Here is a 16,362-nt window from a genome sequence, read left to right on the forward strand (position 1 = left end):
GTACGGCGTAGAGTTTTGTGATGCGCCAATTAGGTGAGGCTTGCATAGAATGTTGGTATCATTGCCACCAAGCAATGAAGGCTATGCTGAGATTTGCCTTGCGATCCGCGGAACCCGCTCCAATGCCACACAGCGCTTTCATACTCAAGAAAGGGCCGTATAACGCCTTTCTTGCCGGCCATCACCTTGACTTGGGGCCCAGGCTTCACGATACTGCTGTCGGCCTTTCCCTCGGAGAGATGCTGCAGAGGCATGAAGCTCGGGTGACAAGATATGTCGAAGGAGTACAATCGACCGCGTGAAGGCGATCACATCAGTGATGGTTATTGTGGGACTCTGGAGAGGTCTGCTGCGCATACGTTTAGAAATAGCATGGACTATCCGAAGCAGCTGAGTAGTGACATATTTCGCCAATTTTCAGCTGTGTAGAATGGAGCCACGCCATCGACTGGCTTGAGGAGGCGCGTAGCACAATGATCTTGAAAGCAAAAGAGGGGCGAGGTCCAAGTACTGCCATTGGTAAGAGAACGTTAGCGGGTGCGTAAAGACATGTACTACTTAGGGTCGGCCGCTGCTGCCGCAGTCTAAGCGTGTTAGAGGTGAGTGCGTGAGTTTGTTTCACCTGGTGAGAAAAAAAAAGTGAAGAAGGTAGAAGCTGTCCCGGGAGCGAGCCAACTGATGTAGCTCGCTGTGGATAGCTGAGGCAAAGCATCATTCAGTCGGAGGTTGAACATCAAAAGGGCAAAAAGAAACTTCGGAGTCATCATATACTTGGTGGACCAAATGTACGAGGGTATATTGACAGCTGTAGCGTGCTACACCATCACCCTACGTGGGACTCGAACCCACAACCTCAAGATATCGCAATAGAAGTCTTGCGCGCTACCATTGCGCCAGCACTTTGAACTGTCAGCGTATGTTACAGTGAAGTGTTGAGGCGAAGTGAACTTACGGGCCACAGAGATCGTAGTGAGATGATTGGTCAGCAGAACAAATAGCTTAATATAGTAGCTGCCACTGCAGCCATGCCACAAGCATCGGCCAGCAGAGCCGCGGGGTGGGCAGCGAAGATGATTTGTTGAGGTCCGTAGGTGAGGAAAACTCTGTAAGTGGTGGGGTGAACTTGCCAAGCTTCCGGCGTGGAACTTGCTGCCTCAAATTTCGCCTCTTTTGCTCACAGCTTCGGAAACTTGGCATATCGTACATACGGTGGTGCATAATGCTCTTCTCGATGGAACTCGTGGTATTGCTGAAGTTTCCAAGATGCTGCAGCAGTCAGAGGCTTAGTCGCTGTCGGATTGATCCAGAGCCTCGTCTCGAATCCCTCCTGCGTCTTCCACTTGCTCTTCCAGTGCATCTTCCATTGGCTGATCATCTTCGGACTCTTCTTCATCAGGTACTTCGTCTTCTGCTCCCTCCTCGTCATCATCTTCCTCTTCGTCCTGGTCATTGGCGTCCTGGTCATTGGCGTCCTGTTCATCGTCTCCGTCATCGTCGCCCATGTCCTCATCACCGCCCGGAGCTACTGCTGCACCATTTTCAGCCTTGAGTTTCTTGGCTGGTCTGTCAGTTTCGTCTTCAGCGCCGGCATTGCTTGCACCATTTGTTGTCGTCGCTGGGGTTCCTCCGTCTTTGGCAATCTCGGACGTTTCACCTTCGCCTGTGGGTTTGTCGGTGGCAGCATCTTTGTCTGCCTTTACTTTCCGTCGGTACGTATTGCGCTTATCACATTGGGTATCATTATATTCTGTATCATGTTAGTGGAAGATCTTGGAGGCTGGCAGTACATGGCTGAGGTCTAGCACCTACTCTTCAACTCAGCTTCAAGACGAGGTATGAACATCTCGTATTCTGAGTCTTTGAGGGCAGCCATTACGTCTTGCGGGGCTATCGTCTTCTTTCCTGCGGCTTGTGCGTTGTCGTTGGAGCTGGTGGCGGATTAGTCCCGCTGGTATCCGTGACTACGGAATCTTGCCATGAGAGGTTGATCTTGACTCACTTGGAAGCGATGAAGTTTACAAAAACTGTCGCACTCTTATGCAGCGCCAGTAATGCATCCTTGTGTATTTGTGTGTTTGGCGGTAGGACTCCTTTTGCCTGAAGAAGCGGCGTTAGTCCACAGCATGCTCGCAGTAGGCCACAGCGACGTACTAATCTCGCAACCATCGACTTCGGCAGTGACAAGTCTTCCACGCTGAGACCATCCTTATCCTTGCTGGCTTTCGATTGTGCTACTGGCGTGCCTTCTGGAATCTCTTCTGGTCCATTCGAGGTAGTCGACACGTTCGACTTCCGACCGGGCATGATGTGTGATTCTCGTGGAGTCTTGCAGATGTGACGCGTCGGATTGTCTGGTCAAATGGGTGCCGATGAACTTGATTCTGAATGGTGCTAGTCAATCTTTCGCCGTGATGCTTGCTCCGGCACGAAGACGTGACAGTTTCGTGTTTGTGTTTAACCGGATCTGCAGCTCGGCACGTGCCGGCTCCCGAACTTGACACCAAGCTCGACTGCCTCTTCTGTTCCTCTGTTGTCCAAAAAGGACCAACACGAGCCATTCGTGCAGAAGAGCTTACGTGCATGTGACAGCCACGAAACACACCTGCCGGACTCTCCGATGGCAGATCTGGCATATGTGGCTATCCGCAGCGAACGAATTCCATCTCTCCCTGCCTTACACCAGGGTCGAACGAGTAGCAAATTGCACGAAGTCTTTTACTGGCAAATTGGCAGAATGGTTCGCTGTACTGGTACATGGCATCGAGATGCTGCAAATGCACTGCAGACACCTGGCTGATGCTATCTGGTCATGAAATGAGCTATCCATGCCAAAACCGTAAGCAGCTTGTCCTCCATAAAGTCTAATCTATAATTTTGGTCCGGTGATGTACCCAAGCATCACGCTATATTGTACTCAATGCCACTTGTCCGCGTAGCTGCTTACTCTTCACTCACGAACGTCACTCCGACAGTGAGGCCATGGTGGAATTGGAGTTAACAGAGCGAGTTGTGCTCCGCAGAAAACGCATCAATCTACACAGCCACATCAGAAGCAAGGACCACCACGGCCTAGGTGCCCATGTCACCAAAAATGACATTCGCTCTATCGAGCAACCCACAGCAGAGCTTCGCACCACGCTGGCGACTACATATTGGTTACAAAGAGCACTGACAGATTTGCCCCTTTCTCCTACAAGTCAAGCGTCTCTGGAGGAAAGGCTTCGCCGAGAATCCGAATCGTCACCTCCTACTTCTACAAGATCTGCTCCGTCCACGTTCGAAATCAAAGGCCCCAGGTTGGTCAATATACCAAGAGAAGTACGAGCAGCAATCTACGAATACTGTGTGGTTGGACAAGGCCCAATCTGCCCTCGGCTACGACTTTCCGACGACCCTTGCTCGAATAAAGAGCATTTCTCGAAAACCGGTCTCCCGGCACTGGCAGAAGTTCTTCCCGTTTTGAGCAATGAATTGAGTACAATGTTGCCAGCCTTCTACAGATCGAACACTTTTCGATTCGACGTGCGCGATGATCATGGTATGGAAACACTCTATCGATGGATCGAAGAAAACGAGGAGGAGAGCTCAGCAGCAAGGACGATAAGCATCAGGCACTGGACTTGGTGGCGGACACCTTCTGGTCAGTGGGAACATGCCGCTGATGAGACTGTTTTGTCGCTACTGCCGACTGGACTCATACGGCTTAATAGGAGAGGTGGCAAATTCGATCCAGCGGTCTGCAACTGCGATATTGAAGACTTCATGTACATGCACTGTCCGCGCTGGAACCTCAATAAGCCCTGGTCTGTGGCTGAGTTCGTACATGCCCTGCGCCAGGAAGACGAGCTGCTGATACAGGCGGTCACCAAGTTCGTTGGTTTCATACAGCAGCAAGATGCTGAATTTGGTCAATGGCGTGATAGTCCAAAGTCGTGCAGCTCGTGCGACAAAGCAGTGATGCTTCTTAGTTCATCGATTGACATGTGAAGTGGCGAAGTTCTGCAGAACTGAGATTGCTCCACCTCCGAGCTGGCACCACATAGGCTCATCTTCACACATCTGGCATCATTGGACCTGTCTCAGGAGTGAATTCTGGACTGTTCTGGAAATGTAGACTCCTCCAGCGCGCAGCGGACTGGCACATGACATTGACGCAATGCCCACTGTTGGTTGCTCTTGGCGCCTTCTACGGTGAATAGCGGAGCGCGAAGCACTGTCGGCGCCGCATCTGCGATCAACTTTCTGTTCACCTGCCGCCTGCAGCTCACTTACAGAGGCTCCGCTTTTGCTGCAAACACTTCCGACTTTCGACTCCAACATTGCCGGGGTCTAGTACATGAAATACCAATTGGTCACAGCAACAACTTGAGCACCACTGTTTGCGCTTCAGCAACGCTCCTGCGTCAGCTTTATAGGCAACAAGAACTTCTTCTCTGACATCACCAATTCGACTTCGCTATCAACAACAAGACTCGACGTACATCTGAGCTCTCACACGCCTGGACCGCCATTGGCATCAATGGCTTCCTTGCCGCACGACCGCGAGAGCTTCCTCTCCACCCAGCTCAAGAGCGCCACCGTTGAAGACGACGCAGAGTGCGGTATCTGTCAAGATGTCTATAAGGACCCCGTCGAGCTCCCGTGCGGCCACACCTTTTGCAGAGCTTGCATCTCCTTGTGGCTCTCGAGCAAGAAGACTTGCCCACTCGATCGCGTCCCCCTCTTCGAAGCTGAAGATGAGGTCGATGAGGAGGTCGAGCTCCCGTCGATTGAAGAATTGATTGAAGGTGCCAATCAGCAAATCAGCACCGTGGAAGCAAATCTCGTCGCGGTCCAACGGGCAATTCGCATCGTACGTCGCCTGCTCGAGAAGAGTTTTCACGATATTTTCATGTCGCAGATCAAGGAGGCGAAATCCCAGGCCCAATACGAGAAGTTGTGCAAGGCTCGGCAGAAGTATCACGAGGCCCTCCAGATCCTTCGGACCAACGAGCGAACTCGATGGAGTGCGTTCGCATCTGGTTTCCTGGCTTTTGCTGCAGAGCAACTTGGCCGCGAGGCAGACAGTATCGATACCAGTCAACTTCCGGATGTGGTAGTCGTCGTGAGGGCCAAGACAGCTCAGTGGCAAGCGGCTGCGCGCGACTTCACATGGATGGTTCAGAATTGTCTTCGGTGGGGAGACGTGAGCGTGCACACGCTGCTTCGAGAACTGGATATGGAGGATATGATTGAGCTAATGCATCTGGACGAGGACGCTGATGCGTCTTAGCAGCGCGAAGCGAAGATCACTGAAAGAGCACATTCAACCAGAGCCTACCTACTCGAAAATGCGACGGAGACTTTGGGGCAGCCCACCGGCAGAGAGCGCACTGCCTAAAAGCGGCAGAAAATGGCTATCCCCGCGAGGTGTACGCTTCACGAGAATGCAGAGACGGTAGACTACAGAGACTGTTGCGAGGCGTCGCAGACGACCATTCCGCATTGATGCTATCATTCCGCACCCGAAGGGATCGGCCCCGATGGAGCTTGGACGTTTTGAAACTGTAGTTGCATGAACACATGTTTCACTTCTTACATCCTTGAGATCAATGCTGTTGGTCTCTGACCTACTGTCCGTGCCTCGCTGTCAAGTTGAGATTCACTTCATTCACTCGCCAGACAGTCACATGATATAGCTTCCAAAGCACGTCGACATGCGTTTCCATTGCTCATTCACCCAGCCTCTCCAATGGCTTATCATCCTCCACTTACACATTCCTAGCCATACCTGACTCCTTACATCCACCGTCAACCCACCATGTCCACCACCCTCCCAAGCAAGCGCGACTTCCTCGCAACAGGCCTAACACGAATTCCCGACACGCATTCAAACGGCACATGCCCCCTCTGCCACAAAGCCATCACCGACACAGTAGCAATCCCCTGCTCAAACCATCACGCCTTCTGCAAATCCTGCATCATTGTCTGGACGACCGTGAACAAGAAGTGTCCCTTAGACGGCGAAGTCCTCTACCAAGGACCGGATCGTCGCACCAATTTGTACTATCTGCTGGAGGTGACTATGTTTGATGATGGTGGAGGTGCGAATGCTGGACGTAAGTCGAGTCTTCTGAATGTTTCTACATTTCCGGAATTCGCGTTCGCTGACACTCCGATAGAAACAGGTTTTAGACAGGAGGCTCGGGGCCGTGGGAATGCAGGCGGCGCTGCTCAGGAGAGTCATCGTAGACGTGGCGAATGACCTTGGAGCGATGCGAGTTAGCAGCGATGCCTGGCGGTCAGCATACGCAAAGATGTCCTTGAGTAGAGAGTCTCGATTGTGGATAAGCGCAAGACTCGAGTCCTAGAAGAGAGCTGTAGAAGTGCTCAAAAGCAATAAGGATCGAAACTGCATCATTTGGCAAAGGTCGTCACTACGAGACAAATGTCAGCGCATCGAAGTTTCAAAGCTCCAGGTAGTCAGGCTCGAGAATATGAATCGTTTGCTTCGCTTTCGGCCTCATGTCTTTGTGACATGCGAGCATTCCCTCAGTGCTGTGAAGCATCTTCTGTCTGCGTGCTCAGTCCTGCTTCAGACTTGTCCAAAACCTCTCTACGCAGACTCTCCACTCATGCAACTTCCCATACAGCGTCTCCAGCTCTCTACGCTCTTATGTCTCAAACTCCCTCCCCCTTCCTCTCATCTACACATGTTTCGTCCCCCCAATCTCACTCCCCTTAACCTTCGTCCAATCAATCTTCCCATCCAACTCCTCATCCACCAACCCACAAACCACCACATTATCCCCTCTCACCATAAACAACCCTCGAGTCTCCTCTTCACTCTCCTCATCATCATCCGGACTCTTAATGATTCGTTCCACGCAATTCTCCAAAGCCAGATTCGTGACTTGGTCGCACGAGATGAGATTGCCGACCATACAGCGGCCGTCGACGAGGATGAGGCAGACTTTTTCTGTTTGGTGGAAGAAGACAGAATTGTTAGAAAGAGGTTTGGTGTAGACTTTTGCGATTCCGTGAGGTTCTGAGAGGGTTTGGGTATGGGGCTAGCGCTCTGCGAAAAAGGATTCGTGTGAGCGAGCAGTAGGAAGCAAGGGTCGATGTGGATGGGTAGGAAGTGTAGTGTGAGGGAGGCCTAGCTGCGCAGGAGAGGCTTACTGTTGAGGTAGCTGTTTAGAGACATGACTGTCTATGTGCTGCGCTGCCAAAGCTGGCGCGCGCAAAAACGATTTTGGATGTGGTACTTTGTCGTAGACGCAAATTAGCCCAGCTTGAATTGAGGGCGCGCGCAAGGACAGGGAGTTGGTCGTTTCACATGAAGAGTTGTGCGTGGAAGGAAGTTCGTGAAGTTGGAGATGTTCGGAGCTCAAGAGCTGCGCGAGTCATGCAATCAGACGTCGGCAGGCACAATCGATGGAATCAGCCTCAATGAACGACGCATCCAAATAACTTATCAATCGAAAAGCATTGCAACATGTCCAAGATATTTTCAGTATCGTTTGCAGCACAGCCTCCAATGGCACTCTGCTAGGTATCTAGTACAAGTACATCTGTACGGAGCATTTCGTACATCTATGCTCTCTTTCAGCTCTCAAAGCTTTTGCGCGCTCATTACAGCGAGCGTCGAACCACAAACTCCATACAGAGACGGACGCGTCGCCGGCGTCGTCTGACTGTGCATGCAACTCGAATCTCAATATAATAGAATAACACATCCGCCAGCGCCAACGCTTTTCCCGCACAGAGCTGCGAAAGCTATCTCTGTTGTATGCATGAACCCGCAGTAACAATTTCTTGCACTTTATCGCTTTCTGTACGCCTTTCTGAGACATTGTGTCCAGTAACCGTCATGTGTAGCAATGCTGTAATCCTCCAGTTGATCGAGCTGCACAAAATTCGAAAGGTACGGCTCCTAGTCCTCGACAGTAGCAGTTTCTTGCTTCGGCTCCGAGGCGGGAACGTCAGCCTTGGGCTCGTGGTCCGATTCCGGCTTGCCGCTCTCTGCCTTGGACGAAGGCTCTTTTTCCACCTTGCCTTCCGTCTGAGGCTTTTCGTCCTCCTCGGCCTTATTGTTGACCTTCGGCTCTTCCTTGGGCTCTACCTTGGCTTCCGCTTTTGATTCCGCCTTTAGCTCGACCTTTTGCTCTGCCTTGGGCTCCTCCGCCTTCGAGGTGCCATTGGTACTAGCAGAAGGCTTGGGCTTGACGGGATTGTTCTTGGTCGCAGTGTCCTTGCCTGCGAGTTTCGTGTACATGTCACGCAGCTTGTTTCCAGGGACACGTTTCTCCACTGCTTTGGACTGTGGCCAGTGATGCTCACTCACATAGTCCCACAGTGGATCAACAATGTCTTTGCCATATTGTGGGATCTGGGCATTGATGTGATTGCCAATGGCAACGATGCCTGCCTTGATAAGCTTGAGTCGAGCCTCGTCGTCGGGCATGCGTTTCTTCGTGGCGCCGGAGACCTTCAGAAGCGTCGGGCTCACAGCATCAAGGATACGACGCGCCTTTTGTTCTGATTCGGTCAATGGCTTGGGCACGCCATTTGCATGGGAGCTGCCGTTGCGATGATGGCCAGGTCGTCGATCCTCAGAACCGCGTGGCCGATGGCCATTCGGCGAACCGGCATAGGGTGTACGCCGATCCATGCTGTTACGAATATCAGATTGGTGGAGTCTTCGCCCATCGCTTGAATGCTTGTTACGCATGGGGCCAGGACTTCCAGACTGTCCAGGCGTGTTCATCCGGCCATGGAACTGACCAAGATGCTTCCTATTGTTGCGATGGTGATTCTCGAGGGCTTTCTTAGCGGCCTGGTTTGTCCCATTGCTCATCTTGTCTTTGAGCACGCTGAGCAAGTAGTTGGCCCGACGGACGAGATGCACCGCACCGGGAGATTTGGCAATTGTCTTCTCGTCGCCGGCCTTGCTGCGCTCTTCCTTGGCTCCGACGCGGTGTTCCTCGAGGAAGAATTTTTCGCCCAAGCCCAACTCGGTGTCATCGCGAATGGGAACCCAGGCTCCATAGCCGTGGCGGGCAATACCGACACAAAGCATGCCATCTTCTTTCGCGCCCCATTCGCTGGTGTACGTGGCGGGCTTTGAAGCTTCGGGCACGCGGAAGTTTCGCCAGTCAGCGCACTGCTCAACGCAGGTGCGAATCATGCGCATCTCTTCTGGGCGTTCTGTGAGCGTTTCGGCGTTGAGTCGCTTGACTCCGCGGAAGTCGAAAAGCACTGCCTTCTTTTCTTTCTTCGTGACAGGCTTGCCAGTCGTCCTCTCAATCTCATTCTGGCGATCGACTTCTTCTTGTTGCAATCTGACGGCGGTGTCAATTACTTCTTTAAGGGTGTCCCGGACAACATTGACGTCGCGTCCTAGTAGCCGTGCTGCCTTGATGATTTCATCCTGCTTCTCGTCCATCGCGCCATAGCGCTCATAAGCGCGAATGAGGTGGCGACACTCTTTCTCGCCTAATGCACGTTTCGGATCCAGGCCATTGTCGGAGTCATCGTCGGGACCGGAACCTTCGTCGTCGATGTGCTGCATGTTGGCCTCGCGAGCTCGCTTCTTTGCCGCACGTTGGTCACGACCATCTTCCATCGCAGACTTGCGTTTTCTCGGCTGATTCTGCTCAATGACAGACTCAAGGTACTCCGCCTCCTGCTTCTTTCGCTCTTCTTCCTTGAGTTTGTCCAGCTCCGCCTTGGGAATGATGTCGTCCCATTCCAGATCGATCTTGACATCGGTGTACTCAAAGCTGCGCAGGAATTCCTCTCCACCATCTGTGGTCATGCCTTGAGGCTGTTCAGTTTGGTGCTCCTCGGCATTTTCAAGGACAGCATCGATATCAAGCTCCTCCAGCTTCTTTTGGTTGCCAGATTGCTCGAACATCTTCTGTCCTCGCTTTTTGAGGATATTTGAGATGTCGTCAGACGATGTGGGCTCAGCAGTGCTCGCACCAATGCGTTGCATGCGATCGCCGAGATCCCGGGCATCTTTGTCGGTGACGCCACGTTGAATGGTGATGAACTCCAACATCAGCTTGTTGCGAGCGCGCTCAAGGACTTCCTCCTCAACGGTGTCTTTGGACACAAATCGATAGATGGTGACTGGCTTCTTCTGGCCGATACGGTGTGCACGAGCCATAGCTTGCAAATCCGCTTGTGGATTCCAGTCGGAGTCAAACAGAATGACTGTGTCAGCGGTCATCAGATTGATACCGAGACCACCGGCTCTAGTAGACAGCAGAAAGCAGAAGTCCTGGCTGTCCGGGGCGTTGAAGTGGTCGATTGCCATGCGACGTGGACCCGCTGCGATAGTGCCGTCCAGTCGTTGGAACTGATATCCTCGAAGCTGGAGGTAGTCGCCAAGCAAGTCAAGCATCTTGACCATCTGACTGAAGATAAGCACTCGATGGCCATCCTTTTTCATCTTGGTAAGCAGCTGATCTAGCAGCATCATCTTGCCGCTGGATGTGATGAGAGCTTTGAGCTGGTCCTCGCGGGAGTCGCTACCTGCAAGTATCCGCTCTTCTGCGTTCGGAAACATGAAGGGGTGATTCGAGGCTTTCTTCAGCTCCATCATGATATTCAGCAGCGACGTCTTCTGTGCCTTGGAGCCAGCGTTCAGGGCAGCGTAGTTGCGAGTAAGAATGTTCTTGTAGTACTCGAGCTGAACATCAGACAACTCAACACGGATGATCTTTTCGGTCTTTGGCGGCAAATCGTTCTCGACCTTCTGCTTCGTCCGCCGGATCATGTAGGGTGAGATAGCATCAGTCAGTTCGGCGAGCTTCTTGCTGGCGTCTTCCGACATCAGGTCGATGTTTTCGTCGACTTGTACTTTGCCAGGCATGAGGAAATCCATGAGCGCAGAAAGCTCGCCCAGAGTATTTTGCATAGGTGTACCCGTGATCAGCAACCTGCTGGCAGCTCCAAAGTCCATCAACTTGGCGTATAGCTGAGATTCGCGGTTCTTGAGTCGATGAGCTTCGTCGACTGCCATGAACTGCCACTTCAGCTGTGAGAGGAAAGAAGCGTCTGCGAGAATGTACTCGTATGTGGTGAGAAGTACATTGAACTTGACCTTCTTCGGATTGCCATCAACGAGAAGTTCGTACTCGCGGATGATCTTTCGAGCAGCTTCATTGCCGTTGTAGACGACGTAGTTCAAGTCAGGCGTCCAGTTGTTGAAAGTGTCGGCCCAAGCTGGCATAGTCGACAGAGGCACAACCACAATGAATGGTCCTTGCTGACGCCGATCGTGTCGAAGCCAATTCATGAACGATACCGTCTGCACGGTCTTGCCCAGACCCATCTCATCTGCCAGAATGACGTTGTTGCCTCTGCACCAGTGATGAGCCAAGAAGTTCAGGCCATGTATCTGGAACTCTCGCAGCTCGCCACCCTTGATGTAGGAGGGCTGCACTCGGAATGGTTTGTACGGCGAGCGGGTGCTGAGGCTTTGCTCGGACTTGTCCGACACTGGGAGTTTAGCAGAGCGATCGAGGTACCGATCAATCTCCGTCTGCGCTATGCTGCTGATCAGCTCGGCAGTCTCCCATGTGCATGCATCATAGAACAAGCTCTTCCACTTGACGAAGTATTCGATGCCATCGTCACCCTCTCTTGAACCGATGACGCGCTCGACTTGCACGTAGTCATTGAGAGAGTCCAGGTATGATTCGCGATCGAGGTTCCAGCGCTCCTTGTCTTCGGCGGCCACGTCGGGATCGGTCTTGACCTGCTGTTCGATCTTGACAATCTTGCGGAAATAGTTCTCTAGTCGACGGAATCCTTTGTATCCAGAGTCGGCAAGCTCTTTCCATGTATGCCACGTTGCATGGTAATGTGCTTTGCCTTGCCATTTGATCTGTAATCATGTCAGTGCACGTCACATGTAAAATCTTGTGTCAGCGAACACTCACGTAGAATTCGTAGTCGTGCTTGTCGGGAAGCTCAGTCTCTGCAGATTCGCGTTAACTCTGTCGCGGTACGGCATTTAGATCTTTACGCACCAACTCCTTCTATCACACGATGATTGAGGATGGCATCGATCGCCGGCGTGTTATCCTCTTCTGCGTAAGTCCAGTAGTTCGGCGTCAAGTTCTCCGTGTCATCTTCTTCGAACTCATCGAAATTCTCGTCTTCGTTGTAGGTTGTGACTTTTGCTGCCCGACGTGACGAGAAGCGCACCTCGCCCAGGTTAGGTGTACCTGAGCCAGAAGCGATGTCCTGCATCTTTTGCCTGTGCTTTTTCGCAAACGTGCGGCCGCGCTGACCGCCATAGGTGTCCTGATCTGAGTCCGAGACGTCTGATGTAGCGGCACGCGATGATTCCCGAATGGAAGCTATGACAACGAACGTCAGCATTCTCCTCGGTGGTATAGTATATGTTGCAGGCAGGACAACATACATGGTCTGGCGGGGGCGGTCTTTTGGCGTTTCCGCCGGCTGCCGGTGTTGACGGCATCTTCATCGTCGTCATCCTCTTCCTCGTCAGAGCTGTCGACCTAGAAAACAAATCAGTAATGCATATAAGGCATGTAAGTGCAAGGCATCCTCACCACACGTCTAGCTGGTCGAGCTCGGCCCTATCGATTGACTGTCAGCAAGAGTGACGGGGAGGTGAGGAGGAAGCGGCGCCTACGCTGCGTCGAAGGCCATAGAGCTCGGGATTCTGTTTCATGTATTCCTCGTCGTCCACATCCGCTTTTCGTTTCCCAGGTCTCGAAGAGGGTTCGGACGATGATCTGTCGTGTGCATGCGCGTCGTCTTGTCTGGGCCGAGGACTCTCCATGTCAAAATCTGCGTCTTCTTCCCCAGGCGCGTCCTCATCTTCATCGAGTTCTGAAGTAGCCATATCGTGCACAGCATCATCATCGGAGAACATGCCCTCGTTCGCGGCGTCGGGTGAGTCCATGGCGGTGGGAAAGTCATTCGTGTCGGAAATTTCGCTCTCGCTTCGGCGTGGCTGGGCAGGTGGTTTCAAGAGGTCCCCATCGACATTATCTGAGTGCCCATTCGCCATGGAGATATCGTGAGAGGGCTTTGGATGTGTAGGAACATGAATGGAAGCCGCTGGGAGATGAAGGTGTTAGCGCGATATCTCAAGACTGAGCAGCTCCCACGAGCTGAAAATTTGCACATCCGTCGAACAGCACTACGCGACCGGTTTCCCCGCTCGAACGTCGCTAGATTAGACAGCAATGCCGTATGGCACATGTCCGACCGCGATAGGTGCCCTCGTGATGAGATGGATATGATGACTCGGTCGGATGGCTGGCGGTCTCCGGCGGCAGGAGGTGACTTGTGGGCGCTGCGCTGGGTCACAGAGTATCTAGCGCGCGTGGTATCGGTATCTCGAGACGTCTTGAGGTGGTCTGGCGATGGGATATATGGGTTGCGATGGTCCTTCGATGGCAGACTTGGGAGGTGGCCTCGGTCGCTCCAGGCGGATACAGAACGCGAAAAGTGCGAATAAAAGGGGAGAGGAGGACTACTTACAGGCCATGGCTGCACTGGCCTCGGCGGCAGCAATAACAGGGAGGGAGTGTGGGAGGTCGTCTGGTCTGGGTGAAGTGAATGTGTGCACGCTCGTTCTGAAGACCGAGAACGCTGGACGGAGCGGATGCCTGAGCCGGGAGTCGGGGCGTCAGGCCAACAATTGGGAGCCGATCGTGGGACAATGGAAAATGACGGCCGGCCTCCAGCCAAGAACGGCGTCGCACTGCTGTTTGCGTCGTGAAGAGATGATGTTGGTCTGGTAGTCGTAGTGTACTTCTACTGCATCGAGGAACCGCGTCTGCTCCGCCCGGATCGCACCTTCGCCGTCGCCAAAGTGTGGGAAAATCCACCGCTTCCTGTGTCGGCAGCCAGCACGAGGACCCCTCCAAACCGCCCGTCGAGTGCCCACAGCAGCCCACCAACCAGAACACGTCTGAACTTCTTACTCGCCCCAGGAATTTTGCCAATTGCATACCGCGTCCGCTCCTCTGCTCGACTCATACTGCTTCAGTTGCGGCAGTCAACATCTGCGCGGCGCACACCTCGTCCACGTCCCCGCCGTGCCACTCCTTCGTATTGTTGAACGCACTCTGGGCGCAGCCTCGAGGCCTCCAGCAACATGTCGGACAAATTGACACGGTGCGTCCTGCCCCACCACACGACATGATTCGCAGGAAACACAGCGCTGACAGTCGCTCACAGTATTGCAATAGTCAACTCTGACAAGTGCAAGCCGAAGAAATGTCGACAAGAGTGCAAAAAGTCCTGTCCCGTGGTGCGGACGGGAAAGCTGTGCATCGAAGTCGACCCCGCCAGCAAAATCGCCTTCATCTCTGAGCGTCTCTGCATCGGATGCGGTATCTGCCCCAAAAAGTGCCCCTTCGACGCCATCAACATCATCAACTTGCCCACGAACCTCGAAACGCAAGTCTCCCACCGCTACAGCGCCAACAGCTTCAAGTTGCACAGACTGCCCCTGCCACGACCAGGACAAGTGTTGGGTTTGGTGGGAACCAACGGTATTGGAAAGAGTACGGCATTGAAGATTTTGGCTGGGAAGCTGAAGCCCAACTTGGGACGATACGATGATCCTCCGGATTGGGAAGAGATCCTGAAGTACTACAGAGGATCAGAATTGCAAAGTGAGAAAACTACGAAACAAGTCGGGATGTGGAGGAGCATACACTGACGCCAGCCAGACTACTTCACCAAGATTCTTGAGGATGACCTGAAGGCTGTCACCAAGCCTCAGTATGTCGACCAAATCCCGAAGGCCGTGAAAGGTACCAACAGAACCGTTGGCCACCTGGTCACCGATCGTTCACAAGTCAGCGAGGAGAGACTGAAAGAGATCACCGAGGCGCTAGGTGAGACACTCAGTGTACGCACTCTCTGTTGCCCATGGCTAACACTGCTGCAGAACTGATCCAAGTTTGGGACCGCGACATCGACCTCTTGTCCGGTGGTGAGTTGCAACGTTTTGCCATTGCCATGGTCTGCGTGCAAAAAGCCGATGTCTACATGTTCGACGAGCCTTCCTCGTTCTTGGATGTCAAGCAGCGTCTTGCCGCTGGTCGAATCATCCGCAGTCTTCTCCGCCCAGACTGCTACGTGATTGTCGTCGAGCACGATCTGTCCATTCTGGATTATCTTTCCGATTACATTTGTTGTCTCTATGGAAAGCCAGCCGTGTACGGTGTGGTTACCGCCCCCTTCTCGGTCCGTGAAGGTATCAATATTTTCTTGGACGGCAACATCCCGACCGAGAACTTGCGCTTCAGAGAAGAATCGCTTCAGTTCCGTATTGGAGATGCCAGCGACGAATTCATGGCAGACAAAAACCGCGACTACGTATACCCAAATATGACCAAGACCATGGGTGGCTTCAACCTCACCATCGAGTCTGGTGAGTTTACCGACTCTGAGATCATCGTCATGATGGGTGAGAACGGTACCGGAAAGACTACTTTCTGTAAGATGCTAGCTGGAGCTTTGCCGCCGGACGATGGCAAAAAGATCCCTCCTATGAACATCTCGATGAAGCCGCAGAAGATCACACCCAAGTTCCAGGGTACTGTGCGTCAGCTCTTCTTCAAGAAGATTAAGGCCGCATTCCTCTCCCCACAGTTCCAGACAGATGTCTACAAGCCATTGAAGATGGACGACTTCATCGACCAAGAGGTCCAGAACCTGTCTGGTGGTGAGTTGCAGCGTGTCGCTATCGTGTTGGCCCTTGGTATCCCGGCCGACATCTACCTCATCGACGAACCTTCGGCCTACTTGGACTCCGAACAACGTATCGTCGCAGCACGCGTCATCAAGCGTTTCATCATGCACGCCAAAAAGACAGCCTTCATCGTCGAGCACGATTTCATCATGGCCACCTACCTCGCCGACCGCGTCATCGTCTTCGACGGCCAGCCATCCGTCAAGTCTCGTGCCAACAGGCCACAATCCCTCTTGACAGGTTGCAACACCTTCTTGAAGAACTTGGACGTCACTTTCCGTCGTGATCCAAACACTTACCGCCCACGTATCAACAAGCTGAACTCGCAGCTTGATACCGACCAGAAGTCCTCGGGCAACTACTTCTTCTTGGAAGATGATTCTTGAAGGGCACCGTTGCAGGAGGCAACTTTGAAGAACTCAACGCCAACGGCCTTCTTTTGAAGGGCCTGTTGAAGAAGTCCCGTGTCGGCACGAAGCGCAGAGCTTCTGTTAAGAGCGGCGCCGATGAGGCTCTGGAGCGGGGCGATGACGGCGACGACGATGATGACATTGACGAAGAGATGATTTTCGACTTACCAGGATGCGATCCTCTTGGTACTGCTTCGATCCGTATCAGCTTCA

At 52.9% G+C, this 16,362-nt stretch overlaps 7 protein-coding genes across 8 annotated transcripts; 4 read left to right on the plus strand and 3 right to left on the minus strand.

The window, feature by feature from the left end:
* Nucleotides 1-1,283: 1,283 nt before the first annotated feature.
* On the minus strand, nt 1,284-2,304 carry CKM354_000421400 (uncharacterized protein; the record flags this gene model as incomplete). Its single annotated transcript, XM_044799445.1, has 4 exons — nt 1,284-1,747; nt 1,810-1,928; nt 2,000-2,097; nt 2,152-2,304. The coding sequence occupies 4 exons, from the start codon at nt 2,302-2,304 to the stop codon at nt 1,284-1,286; spliced, it is 834 nt and encodes a 277-aa protein (XP_044655380.1).
* Nucleotides 2,305-2,979: 675 nt separating this feature from the next.
* On the plus strand, nt 2,980-3,987 carry CKM354_000421500 (uncharacterized protein; the record flags this gene model as incomplete). Its single annotated transcript, XM_044799446.1, has 1 exon — nt 2,980-3,987. The coding sequence occupies one exon, from the start codon at nt 2,980-2,982 to the stop codon at nt 3,985-3,987; it is 1,008 nt and encodes a 335-aa protein (XP_044655381.1).
* Nucleotides 3,988-4,519: 532 nt separating this feature from the next.
* CKM354_000421600 (uncharacterized protein) lies at nt 4,520-5,272 on the plus strand (the record flags this gene model as incomplete). Its single annotated transcript, XM_044799447.1, has 1 exon — nt 4,520-5,272. The coding sequence occupies one exon, from the start codon at nt 4,520-4,522 to the stop codon at nt 5,270-5,272; it is 753 nt and encodes a 250-aa protein (XP_044655382.1).
* A 528-nt stretch (nt 5,273-5,800) lies between these two features.
* CKM354_000421700 (uncharacterized protein) lies at nt 5,801-6,244 on the plus strand (the record flags this gene model as incomplete). Its single annotated transcript, XM_044799448.1, has 2 exons — nt 5,801-6,098; nt 6,162-6,244. The coding sequence occupies 2 exons, from the start codon at nt 5,801-5,803 to the stop codon at nt 6,242-6,244; spliced, it is 381 nt and encodes a 126-aa protein (XP_044655383.1).
* Nucleotides 6,245-6,686: 442 nt separating this feature from the next.
* Nucleotides 6,687-7,186, minus strand: CKM354_000421800 (uncharacterized protein; the record flags this gene model as incomplete). Its single annotated transcript, XM_044799449.1, has 2 exons — nt 6,687-6,958; nt 7,162-7,186. 2 exons carry the CDS (start codon nt 7,184-7,186, stop codon nt 6,687-6,689), a joined length of 297 nt encoding a protein of 98 aa, XP_044655384.1.
* Nucleotides 7,187-7,915: 729 nt separating this feature from the next.
* On the minus strand, nt 7,916-13,519 carry CKM354_000421900 (the record flags this gene model as incomplete). 2 transcript variants are annotated; one of them, XM_044799450.1, is made up of 7 exons in its annotated part: nt 7,916-11,878; nt 11,934-11,971; nt 12,024-12,356; nt 12,422-12,518; nt 12,573-12,599; nt 12,656-13,086; nt 13,513-13,519. In XM_044799450.1, 7 exons carry the CDS (start codon nt 13,517-13,519, stop codon nt 7,916-7,918), a joined length of 4,896 nt encoding a protein of 1,631 aa, XP_044655385.1. The 2 variants fall into 2 exon arrangements, with proteins under 2 accessions (XP_044655385.1, XP_044655386.1); XM_044799451.1 differs by lacking the exon at nt 13,513-13,519 and having other exon boundaries at nt 12,656-13,036.
* A 612-nt stretch (nt 13,520-14,131) lies between these two features.
* Nucleotides 14,132-16,125, plus strand: CKM354_000422000 (uncharacterized protein; the record flags this gene model as incomplete). Its single annotated transcript, XM_044799452.1, has 4 exons — nt 14,132-14,151; nt 14,215-14,654; nt 14,712-14,879; nt 14,933-16,125. The coding sequence occupies 4 exons, from the start codon at nt 14,132-14,134 to the stop codon at nt 16,123-16,125; spliced, it is 1,821 nt and encodes a 606-aa protein (XP_044655387.1).
* Between the last annotated feature and the right edge of the window lie 237 nt (nt 16,126-16,362).

The sequence above is a fragment of the Cercospora kikuchii genome (genome assembly GCF_019650295.1).
Source record: "Cercospora kikuchii DNA, contig_00002, whole genome shotgun sequence".
In the NCBI taxonomy this organism is placed as follows: domain Eukaryota; kingdom Fungi; phylum Ascomycota; class Dothideomycetes; order Mycosphaerellales; family Mycosphaerellaceae; genus Cercospora; species Cercospora kikuchii.